This window comes from Patiria miniata, unplaced genomic scaffold (genome assembly GCF_015706575.1).
Source record: "Patiria miniata isolate m_02_andy unplaced genomic scaffold, ASM1570657v1 HiC_scaffold_1, whole genome shotgun sequence".
Taxonomy (NCBI): domain Eukaryota; kingdom Metazoa; phylum Echinodermata; class Asteroidea; order Valvatida; family Asterinidae; genus Patiria; species Patiria miniata.
In genome coordinates, this window is record NW_024037047.1 from 18746743 (window position 1) to 18759963 (window position 13221).

Below are 13221 nucleotides of genomic sequence, written 5' to 3' on the forward strand. Positions count from 1 at the left end.
AAAATCATTAAAAAATATAAATATTATTATCTTCACATATTCTAATTATCTGGATGGGCTCCCATTTGCAACGTTGAAGATAAAAAAAAAATCACCTCTTTTAAAATTCACACAAATGACACTTGCCATGACAGGAGTTTTTTCCTTAATCCCACAGAAAAATGACTTATGACTTAATGAATATTCTCCGTTCTTCCAAACCGATTCTGATAAATTCATCTGCCTACCCCAATCCTCCTACACGTATTTAACAACACAGCCATTCCAAACACCCCTTCCCTCAAAATGGAATGTTGCTGTCAACTCTGACCCACAAAAATAACACTATCCAGACATTTCTTTTTTGCAGATATTTTTTATTGCTCTCAAAAATATCATGTAAGCGTACAGTTGTATGCACCTGCTCAAAATCCAGCCTGTTTACCTGTTTAGTTTTCGGAACAATTGTTAACCTTGTGAATAATTTACAAATTCTCTGTGTGAACAAAAAAAACAGGATACTACAAATTTTACAGCTTTAAGGGAATGCAGTAATGCTTACTGGAGCATTGAAACTGCTTCAGTTTTGGTATTTGAAAGAATTTGCCATGCCAACAATTCTTTGTGGAGTCAATAATCGCCCAAGCAAACACCAGCAGTGAACCAGTCAAAAATAGACACAAATCGCTTGGAAGTTTTGCTAGTTACCAGTTTTTTTTCTATGATACAATAAAATAATGCAAGGAGTTTGAACATAAATTTCATTACCAGCCTTTGAAAAGCAGAACCAACAAACGTTTAACTGGACTGCGTTTTTGTCACTGATGTACTATTTCATGGGAATATTAGTACATGTGTATGCATATCTTGTGGTTTAAAAAAAATCTATGTACAATTTAGCAACATCTGTGCATTGTCTACTGCCAAAGATAGAGTAAAGAGATAATAAAAAAACTGTAAAATAGTAAAAATAAAGCCCCAAAACAACACTGAAATGTTAAATGCAGCAAGTATGCCTTACTTTTTTTTAGTGAACATTTGACAAAACAGTACTTCAAATGATCGATATGGCCTATTTATGCCAACTCGGAATTCAAGGATTTAGCAAAACATATAAAATTTCACTTAACTTCAAAAGTACATTTACAAATATCAGTAAATGCTCGAAAAAAAATTAACCCAAATTTGCTTTTAAGTACTTCAAACCAATACCAGTCAAAACTTGCCAAAGTTTGGTTGCCATGTTATATAAATTGGACAGGATATAAATTCTAACAAATATGAGCCTTAAAAATAGAAAAGAAATAATGTTACAAATTGTTGAAAACAATGGGTCCATGTTACTGAAACCACAAGACGAGGTTTAATTCAATATAATATATTTACAAAATTTACAGAACAAAGAGGCATCAACTCTACACCCAAAGTACAAAAGTATTCACAAAAAAATATTGGCGGCCTTAATTTAAAATGGGCCAATCACACAACTTCATCAAGAAATTTGAATACAAATCATTTTAACAAAGGTGTTTCTTTAAGCACCATGATATAAAAAAAATTACGGCAGTGTTTGGTAGATGACCAAAACTTAAATAGCTCTTTAGTTTTATGAACCTCAAAGTTGTTTTATTCTTTCGTTTTTAGAGCAGTTACAGTAACTAAACCCCCTTGTGTAAAAACTGAAGCTGTCATATGGATCGTTCTATAAATTCAGGGTCCAAAGTGTGACATTTTGCCTGTCCCTGTTACATTGGTACTTTGTAATTAGACATTCAAGTGTCATTAAGAGTGAAACAATGTTTTAATTTGTTGGGAAGGTAATTTACATTTGTAATCATTCGTGGAGGACAACTGCATTAACCCTAACTCCCTAGCATCTTTTAGTAGGAACTGGACCAAGTCCATCAAATTCCATCAATCACTGTGCTTCCAATACAAAAATGTACATGATATAATGGAATCCACCATTGACACACTGGTTGACATTCATGGACTTGCGACACATGGCTTTTATCACAATAGCAGTACAGGAAGCTAGGCAAAATCAATCGGATACCCCTAGCACTGCTTCAGGCCATTAGGCCCAAGTCCCACAAAATCCATCAAAATCAGGGGGGGGGGGGGGAGGGGGGGGGGACTTTGAAGGAGCTGGGGTGGTTAGGGTTAGGGAGTCCATCGGATTTTAAAATCATAGATGTCAGATGTAACAGGGACAGGAAAAAAAATTTTTTTTTGAATGACCTTCATTCCTCGCACTTCTATCACGGTGACCCGGGTTCGATTCCACCCCGGGCACATATCTTGTTTTTTTTCTCTGCCCTGCTAGCCTCATATCAGAGGTCTTTGCTTAACACAGATGGGGACATGTGATACAGTAAGTACTAAACTGATGCCTTGTCAGTGAAAAACGTCTGGAGCAGGAGTCTACCACAGCAAGTATAAATAGTACAAATTATTTTGTGAAAAAAATTATTACAAAATTATTTCAAAACCAAATTTATCCATGTTTAGCAGATGAACACATACACTGGCAGCACTATACAACCTAAGGCTTTACTATTTTAAAACAAGTCAAGAAAATGACTTAAAGTACTTTTAGACTGAACTATATACAAGAACTGTTAAAATATATTCTTTCAAGTAAATCTTTTAATTGTATAAATACATTGTAGTACAAAAGGCGTACAAATAAACGAACAGATATGCTGTAAATTTCTAATTAACACAAATCATGTACTTGATTTTTTTCAAAATGAATGCCATTAAATAATAAGAAGAAAAAAACTGTTTTTCATCTGTTTCGCTTGTGACAAATAATTTTGTGGTTCAAATACAAGTTTAATTTGAATGTCTAAAGACTATATGTATAAAAGTGCCAGGGAAAAAAATAGTTTCAAATTTATGTTATCAAAAATTATCAAACTTGATCATTAATCGGTGAAATAATCATGAATACTGATGCTGTGAATTACATAATTGATAATACGCTGTCCAATACGGAACAATAATGATCAATAATTGATAAGGCACATTAGACTTATTGATAATTGATATTCACTAATCCATATCAAAAGTCAAAATTCATATTGATTGATCAAAATTTGCTGATATATTGATTAATGAAAATTGAGTATTGTTTTGGTGTCAATTACTTGCAATCGATAATGCCACTCAATGTTAAAAACAACTCATGCGCTGCATTATCAATAACCAATAATTCAAACCAATCAATAACCAATAATAACAATAGCTGATCAATAATCAATACTTCATTGTAATTAGTCCATCATAATTTAAGCAACAAGGCCATTAAACAACCTTCCATATTCAAAAAGTACCGAGAGAAATAATAATTGCATGCAACTCGCAAGTTTCGTTAAACTTCAATAATATACAAACACAGCGTCTAACCCTAAACTAAAGTAACCTTAGCAACGATTGGTTAAAAAAACAAACTTCAGTCATGTCATCAAACAGTAAATGCACTGTTGACAATCCTTTAACTTATAATTACAAAATATATATAAAAAATTCTGCACCATATTGTATATAGACTTGTTGAACAATAATATATATAAATATGTACATGTACAAAATAAGGATACTTTAAGGGGGTGGGGAATAGGACGAATTTTAAGTATGCAGATATAAAAAAACCCAGATTTTAGAATTGAATACAGGTGCAAACAGACGCAACACATTATTTGAAGCTATGGTAAAAAAAAATGTTTTCCTCTTTCCCCAAATCTTGTAACTTTCATAACTTTCAAAAAAAGTAGTTTTTAAGAGTTCTTCATCAAGAGTTGTTTATCAGAAAAACACTACTTCAGAAAATGAAAGTGTTCATTTTCTGAGGACTAAAATGTCAGAGTTGCAAGTTAGATTCATCCCTCTACTCATTCCGAGTTGTATAAAATAAAAGGTAAGTTTTTTTCTCCAAACTTATGAATATCCTGAAGAGTCAACTTGTTTGTACGATCATAAGTCATCACAAATCGATCACAAGTTGATCATAAATCATCACAAGTCATTACTTAAGTTAATCACAAGTCATTAGAAGTTGATCACAAGTCATCACAAGTCGATCACAAGTTGATCATAAATCATCACAAGTCATTACTTAAGTTAATCACAAGTCATCAGAAGTTGATCACAAGCTGATCACAAGTCATCACAAGTCGATCACAAGTCATTACTTAAGTTAATCACAAGTCATTAGAAGTTGATCACAAGTCATCACAAGTCGATCACAAGTTGATCATAAATCATCACAAGTCATTACTTAAGTTAATCACAAGTCATCAGAAGTTGATCACAAGCTGATCACAAGTCATCACAAGTCATTACTTAAGTTAATAACAAGTCACCATAAGTTGATCACAAGCGAATCACAAGTCATCACAAATCGATCACAAGTCATCACAAGGTGATCACAAGTCATCGCAAGTCATCACAAGTCAATCACAAGTTCAGGAATGATCAATGACAAAGCAATGCCTTGTCACTTCAATAGCTAATGAATGAATTATAGTTGAATTGTGACGACTTGTGACGACACCATGATTTCAAACATCAAGATTGGCCAACAAAAACCAAGAAAGGTATACATGTAAGTTTCAAATAAATACCTCCTTACCTCATTTTGTAGGCAATGGTTGTGTGAAAAAAAATTGCTAGAGGTCTAACAAAGAGTTCCGTTACTGTGAGTCGTCGACTGGTATGAATACCCACAAGCCTCTGCAGTGTCGTCAAACTCCTCATTCTGGACATCATCGCAGCTAGTGGGGACATTCAATGGTTTGTTTGCCTCTAAACTCAGCTTGTCGTTGTTTTCTTGAGGGGCAGCTCACTGGATGGTGGAGGCGGTAACATCTTGGCCACTTCTTCGTTGTTCAGTTTGACGACGAGGTTGGCTTGCGGGATCTTACTCCGCTGGTGAGTAGAATTAAAAAAATACAAGTAACGAAACGAGAGAACTAATGAGGAAAGATCATTAGGTTTATTACTAAAGTTTTATTTTCCCTCCATGGGTGGGGCTTGAAACCTAAAACGTCTTAGTAGCGCAAGTATCTTAGTTCCCACAGAAATCTTAAAATGGAATTCCATGACTTTTCCAGGACAATTTAGGGCTTTTCATGACCAATTCCAGCACTGTTTTGCATTTTAGGAGTCTAGTTACAATACACTGGCCAGTCATCACACTGAGGCAAGGGACACCACTCCCTTTCAGCCTTCCAGTTGACACAAGACCACTGAGCACCACAAAGGCATCACAATGGTGCACTGAACATGCAACAAGTATAGAGCATACATAAATAAAGAGGAAGTCTAGCAAACTGGAATGCAAACTGGAAGACGGCCATAGCCAAATATTACGCATCATCACGCATGGGTCATGCAGGATTCCATGACTTTTCCGTGACTGTGTCTTGGAGTATCAACTTTCAATGACATGACATGTAACATGATAGCTTGAATTTCCATGATTTTCCATGATTTTCCATGATTTTCCATGATTTTCCATGATTTTCCATGATTTTCCAGGATTTTCTAGGATTTTCCAGGATTTTCCGAGAATTTTCCATAATTGTGTGTGGGAAACCTGTCATAGACAAATATTTTGTTCTTTACCGGTTCTGAGTAGTAATTCCAAGAGCAGGGCTGCCTCTTAGGAAGAATTGTAACCTCGTTGGTGATGGGGTTGAAACGAGGATTGGAGAACGTCACGATGGGATCGCTACGGCAACCGCGCCTCTTCCTGGATGGACAAAAACAAAACAGCTCATCTGTAAATACCACTTGTTGGAACAATTCTGATTGGATCAAAGCGGATCATGTGACCAGAAAAAAAAACTTCAAAATAAAAAGACTGAACTTTCAAATTTCTAGTAATTTCATAATTATATGAAGTGGAAGGTAAGCACCACTATGCCGACCTGGCTTCCCAAGCAACAGGCAACTTGACCCTCGGTTTGTCGGAGCAGACCACTCATGATACTTACTGGTATCTCCTCCACACCACGAAGACAACAAGAAGCAAAATGAGGAATATCAGGAGTAGAATTCCAACGATGACAAAGACGTAGGATCCAGGCTCCGGCGCCAGTTGACGTTTGTCATCTTTACCTTGCTGCCAAGTTGATCCTTGGCACAGTCCCAGCTGCTCATTTTCAGGAGAACATCCCCTACAAAAACCAAAAAACCCAAAAAACTGATGGTATCTTATCCATTTTAAGGGTGGCATGTGCGTAAAGCGCTCGCCTCTCACCAAGGTGACCACGGTTCAAATCCTGGCCGTGGATCACATGTGAGTTGTGCTTTGGTTCTCTCCTGTGACACGAGGGTTTTTCTCCGGTTTTCCTCCCTGAAAAATCAAACACTTTCGATCTCAGGCTGTGCTCCGTGGTCATATATGGGTCAATGTGGCTGGCAGCCATAGGCGCCTTTACGTGTCAGCGGCCCGACCATGTTGTAGCCGCGTCCTTCGCAATTCAGCCTACCAGCTGCGAGTAAGGATGATAAGCCTCCCAAATTATTATTATTTCTAAGTGAATGTTTGGCCTGAAGAGAGCTGATATGTAACCTAAGATTGCAGTATTGCATCTTGGATACTGTCATTTCATTGGTCTAGAAGGTCACATTTGTTTATAAAAATGACCCTTTCATTAGTTATGTCACTCAAAAACTGCCAAGCACACCATTCGGGTGTAAAGCTTATACAATGTGCGCGATACAGCATGTGAAGAGCAGTCAGATATGTAGGGGGCACCCTGCAAGTCCATGCAGGGGTAAAAGCGACAATCAGTGACAAGAAGCATTAGCGGAACATTGGTAAATGACTGAATGGCACTCCATACCTCAAATTCTTCGTGGATACTTCTCAAGCAATTTTCTTAAATTGTGCAAAGGTAACACTTTGATTAACCCTCCTACTATTTAAGAGGTCACCCATGGTCAAAATGTTTGTATCTCACCTCCTGGCATACCGTGTACAAACCAATGGGGGTCTTGACCAATATTGACCCAAGTAATAACCAGGCTGACAATGCATGTTTCCATAGAAGAATTAAACTACACCATTAGAACTATCCGAAAAAAACACTCTTTCAGCTGGTATATGGTTGATGTATGGGAGGCCAAACATGCCAACATGCAGCTTGCTGAAAAGCAGTGAATAAATCTGTGTTGAGGGTGTTCTGTGTGTGGTTTCCTGGTCGACTAAAGTCACCTACGGTAAGCAGCAAGGTGGGGGGGGGGGTAGTTTCTCGTTGACAAAAGTCATCCATGGTAAGGAAAGGGTTAAAGGGATTGTAGATGGCCCACAGGAAAACCTATAACACCTGTACTACATTATTACATTGTATTACATTGAACTACATTGTATTACATTGTATTACGTTGTATTACATTGTATTACATTGTACTACATTGTATTACATTGTAAAATTGTATTACATTGTATTACGTTGTATGTACAACGTTATACAACGTAATACAATGTAATACAATGTAATACAATTTTACAATTACTACATTGTACTACATTGTTACATTGTATTACATTGTACTACATTGTACTACATTGTATTACATTGTACTACATTGTATTACATTGTTACATTGTATTACATTGTATTACATTGTACTACATTGTATTACACTGTATATATTCATTGATGCATCAATAAACCCATAGAGTGCTCCGGTAGTTTCGGGGCTCAACAATGAGGAACAGGCAGAGCGGTTTATTGGTGGTGCAGGGACTCAGTTCAGTCAACCCTGCTTACCTTGGTATGACGTTGCCCTGTTCTGTGGTTGGTGCTGGTGGAATGACGTTGGGATGTTCTGTTCTAAATGGTGGTGGTTTGGTTGTACCGCGAGTTGATCGTGGTAGCTCGTTGGGGGAGTTGGTCTGAATGATAGGACCACGGATGGTGACAGGAGGGGGGCTGTCTGGTCCTCCTGGTCCTGTAGTAGGGGACAAGGAGACAAATATTTGAGCGGGGTGTTACGTGACAAAAAGCAGAGTTGTAATTGGGTCAGTCACAAATCAATCACAAGTCATCACAAGTCATCATAAGTTATCACAAGTCATCACAAGTCATCACAAGTCAATCACAAGTCATCACAAGTCATCACAACTCAATCACAAGTCATCGCAAGTCAATCATAAGTCAGTCACAACTCAATCACAAGTTATAACAAGTCATCACAAGTCAGTCATAAATCAGTCAAAAGTCAATCACAAGTCATCACAAATCCATCACAAGTTATCACAAGTCAATTAAAGTCAATCACAGATCAATCACGAGTCATCACAAGTCGGTCACAAATCATCACAAATCCATCACAAGTCCATCACAAGTCAATCACAAATCATCACAAATCCATCACAAGTAATCACAAGTAATCACAAGTCAATTAAAGTCAATCACAGATCAATCACAAGTAATCACAAGTCAATCGCAACTTATCACAAGTCATTTATCATTTCGACCTATTTAAGAAGAAATTTGAGCTCCTCATAGTATCTCTCGAGGCTTTGCAAGGCTTTCAACAAAAGCCTAGCATTCAACAACAATAAAGCCACAGTTTTCATAATCTTCTCCAGACTGCTCACAGTTTTTGAATACTTGAATAAAAAAATGCCATTCTGATATTGGTTTGATGATCTGATATTTGAAGATTGGGTATATTGGGCTCAGCCCTGGATTACAGAGATAGACTTACTGAGCGAGCAGACTCTATGGTCCCGATACTGCTCATCAGGGCAAGCGCAGACATAGCCCTGGGGACGAGCTAGACACAGATGGGTGCAGCCACCATTGGCAATGGCACAGGGGTTAGTTCCTGAAATAAAAAGCCAGTAGATTTATTGTTTTAAGAAATCTGCCAGTTACAAGGTGGAAAAGCCTTGAAGAAAATATGGTTTATGCAAACAAGACCAATGCATCCATTTGTTAAAACATGAAAGGTCTTCAAATATGACTCAAATAAGCCAGTTTGGTACTCCGCCTCAAAGAGGGGCTCCTGAAGACGGTCAGAGCATACTGACCGGAACGTCGAGTTTATACCTCTGGTTCTTTTCAGAACCATTCTCTTAGTTGAGAAATTATTCGCGAATGGTGTTTCCGCAAACCTTTCATTAATTTATAGCCATAACAGAACTCGACCCATCAAACCGCAACAGCATATTTTGTTGGAATCTGTCAGGATGGGTACAGTACCCCTAAACTGACAGTCTTTTACATTTGGTTGGCACACCTCCAGAAACGAAGTCAGAAATATGTGTGTGCAGTTTCCCATTACAATGCCGGTGTTGGAATTTGCCAGGATGAGTATGGTTCCTAGTAAATCATGCTAGGGAGTTAGGGTAAATGAAGGAACCGACAACTAACAAGTCATTGTGTTTTTCGTTCCTGCTGAGCATATTTTCGTGTCTTAAATCCACCTTCTTTGGTCATTCAAATTACCTGTTTGTCTGAGCGGGGAGACCATCTGGATATTCATTCCTTGGAAACTGCCCGGCAACGTTCGCTTGTCTCGTCCGTTGGTCTTGTCGACGGACTCTATAGATGACGTGTGCCAGTCTGTCCAGTACAGCCTGGTGTTGAACTGTGGGGAAAGATACAGAGGGACATATAGTGGTTAGCGATTGACTGGGCGAGCGAAATATTGTCGGATTTGTGATGTTATACATTTTGGTCCCAGTGATGAAATCAGAGGCGAGATTGGAGAAAATGAAAAATTCATGAAATAATCGGCAGCGGGTTTCTGGGTCACCAAGGGGCCCAGAGCAACGTAGGATCTATGTTGTATATTTGTCGTTAAAGGGCACCCCTAAACCCTTTGAAGCCGACACACCCCAACCCCGCCCATTCTGAGGTTACGATACAGGAAACCAAGTGCAATGTCATAACGTCTCATTTCAAAAAAGTTGAAGTGTGTACATACCAACGTCACGCCGTACGGATGCGACATGTTTCTGGTCAGGATGCTGCGATATTTCCCATTAAAATCGGCTGTCTCAAGTTTATCCAAGTTAGCATCGGCCCAGTAGAGTCGTTTGGTCTCGTAATCGATGGTTAAACCGTTGGGCCATTTCAAATCCTCACTGATTAGTGTCCGACGGCTCGTACCATCAAAGTAAGCTCTCTCAATCTTAGGATACGTGCCCCAGTCAGTCCAGAAAATGTAGCTGAAAATAAATGAACGCACATATCAATTTTACTGAGAAGAAGAATTTTGGAATGTTCCGTGGGAGATCTCTGAAATATTCTGCTGTGTGACGGAATACTTTGTGTCTAGGATATTTTAATATTACACCAATGTTATTTTTCAAAACACTGTATACTCAGTATACTTCAGGGCTTGCGGGCCACGACACGAGTCATAATACTGGCAGCTTGTTCTGGGCAGTCTCCAAGAGGAAAGCAACAGACACAATTGAATTCCCTGTAATGCTTAAAAAGGGGCACTAGGTCCTGAAATCCCTGAAAATTTCATGTTTTGGATTGTTTACTTAGCCTATTTCAAACATCTGGTTGAAAGGAAACCAACCTAATGTCTTACCGTTCCCGAGAAAAGACGGAAAAAAAAACCCTGGTTGTTTACATCAGATATGACGGAGTACGAATACGCTTATCCTGTCATTTTCACTTTTCAGTCAATGTATGATATACAGCATCGGTGCTCGCGAAATGTGATTTCTTACACGTCCGCAAAAGGCGAACACTTTACAGATGAAATCAAAACTAGCACCCAAACAGCTTTTTTGGGTTGCAAAACTGGACCCCAAAAGTCGTTTTCGCACGCATAATACAGGAATAACACAAAAACGCCCAGTTTTTAAAGTATAGTTGTGTAGATATTTAAATCCTACTTTTAAATGTTCCGATTAACATCATTTCGTTCAAAGCGCGTTTTGTAGCCCAACTTGGCTATTTCAGGACGCAGTGTCCCTTTAAGGAATTTCCACAAACTATTGGAAAAATGTATTTGATCATCGTGAGGGTTCCTTTAGCTTGTCGTCTATTTGGTTGTCTCCAAGTTGCCCTTAAGAATTGCCTCGAGTGACTTGGCTCTTACGGGACTTAAAGGTATAGTCCATCATTTGCAGCCATCCGAAAAGTAACTGGCGTAATTATTGTTGAAAAACATACTTGGTTGAAAGATAGTAAGGGGACTAAACTCCCTGTGAAATTATTCTTTCTGGCAAGCTGTCATTTTGAAGTAATCAACGAAAGAAGGCATTTCCAACGGTGATTCTTAAGAAGCACCGTAGGAAAATTTAAATTAGTAGTTCGTTTTGTTATTCAGCGCAGCGCGCACAAGTATTGGAACGACGCACACGCGCGCGCGGTTGTTATAATTCGTCGGATCAGTGCGCGACGTCGCATATAGCTGCAATTCAAAACAATTCCAAACATGATTCAGTAAATTTGGATTTGAAATTGAGATCTTAGAATGCTGTTTTTCTCGGAATGTACAGCTGAAGCTTAGCTGAAACTTCATCAGGTTAGTTGCTCAGTATCCTTCATTAGATTTTGAACTCTTTTGTTGCTTCAAACGAACAAAATGCACAAATTACAAATGATGGACTGTAGCTTTAAATGTACTCCTAATTTATTTCCTTATCAACCAAACAACCTTGAATCCAAGCAAGACCCTATATCTGATTGTTCTTCAAAAAAATATATCACTAAATTAAAAAAAAATGAAAACCAATAAATCAGAACCCCAACCTTACCCTTTTCTGGGATAGATGACGATAGCTCTAGGCTCGTCTAGGTTGGTATCCACGATGACTTTACGCGAGGAGCCGTCCAGTCGTGAGACTTCAATCTTATCCCTGCCGGTGTCCGTCCAGTATAGATTCCGTCCGATCCAATCCACGGCTAATCCCTCCGTGGTTCCTAGGCTGGTTGAGATGATGGTCTCTCCTTCACTGCCATCATAATTTACTCGCCTGGAAATTAGAAAAATATAATTACAATTAAAAAAATGAATTGCCAACTCCTAAACCTAACACTGCGCAGAGCTGCCAACATTCTTCAGGGTTTCTTCAAAAAATGGATTTCTTATTCTCATGACTAATTTTCAATTTGTATGTTTTGTTTTAACAAACAAAAAACTATTTTATTTCGATATTGGGCATCTGCAACCCTCTGAGAGAGGGATGTTACTTTGCGCACAAATGATCCGGTCTGCGATGTTTTTATCTGCAGTACACATCGTAAATGGATCATGATAATTCAGCTAGTTCGATGTTTATTCATAAAAAAATAACAATGACGTCACACTATTGCTATCGATCATTCATGCATGTACATTAAAGCATTTCAAAGAACGGCTTTCGTCGAGCTGCCACAGTGGCCTAGTGGATAGTGGAATGAACAATGGATCGCAAGATCTGTGGTTTGAACCCATTTTTCCAGTATCCATCAGATTCCCACTTTTTAGAGCGTTATAAATAACCCGACTTTACCTGATGACGTTGAGGTATACATCAGTGTAGTAAATCTTGCACTCAACACTGTCAAAGTCCAACGTCACAGCGTTCTCTATGTCTTCCTGGATCGGCAAAATGACGTCAAGATGGTCGTCTGTATCCATGGAGATACGACGCAGGGTGTTTCTCGTGGCAAACAGTAGGAACGTCGATGGAACTTGATGGAAAAAAAAAACCACTGTCAAGTTAGGAGTCAAATCGGCACAGGAGCACTATCTTTGCCATCAACCTATGTGGCCGAAGTTCGAATCCAACACTTGGATTTTTAAAATCCAAACCCAATTCCATAGGGTTCTCCTCAAAGAACGGATCAGGAGTTGTCCTCCCACCTCTAAAACTAAGATATGGAAAATGGAAATGTGACTTGCTCAATGCCTTTTGAAACTTAGACGCTGACTACAGATTTCACAATTGCCAATGTTGAGCCCACATGATGCTGGATATTATTGCAATTCCTGGTCATTAATCTTATAGAGCTCCACCTACGTGCCTCACATCCAAAAAAGCCTCATTTCTTCAGCTTTTTACAAAACCTGCCATTGTGCACTGACTCAACTCAACAGAAGAGGACAGTTTTCAAAAGGGATTATCAGGAGTGATCCTAACACCTCTAAAATTGAACATTTCTTCAGACTGACATGTTACAGTGCAAGGGCTAACTTTTTAGGAATCCTGAGTTTCATTTTTGGGAAAATGAGCAAAATCATGGACAAAAACGTGTCAAGAAATTT

General features: G+C 38.4%; 1 protein-coding gene across 1 annotated transcript; it reads right to left on the minus strand.

Annotated features, from left to right (window-relative positions):
- Positions 1-4251: 4251 nt before the first annotated feature.
- On the minus strand, positions 4252-12647 carry LOC119724572 (low-density lipoprotein receptor-related protein 4-like; the record flags this gene model as incomplete). The annotated part of the gene is given in 9 exon segments (XM_038195681.1): positions 4252-4911; positions 5611-5737; positions 5982-6164; positions 7767-7947; positions 8710-8829; positions 9453-9594; positions 9934-10177; positions 11729-11947; positions 12467-12647. Coding segments are annotated over 9 exon segments (1514 nt in total), but the record flags the coding sequence as incomplete, so codon positions are not given.
- Between the last annotated feature and the right edge of the window lie 574 nt (positions 12648-13221).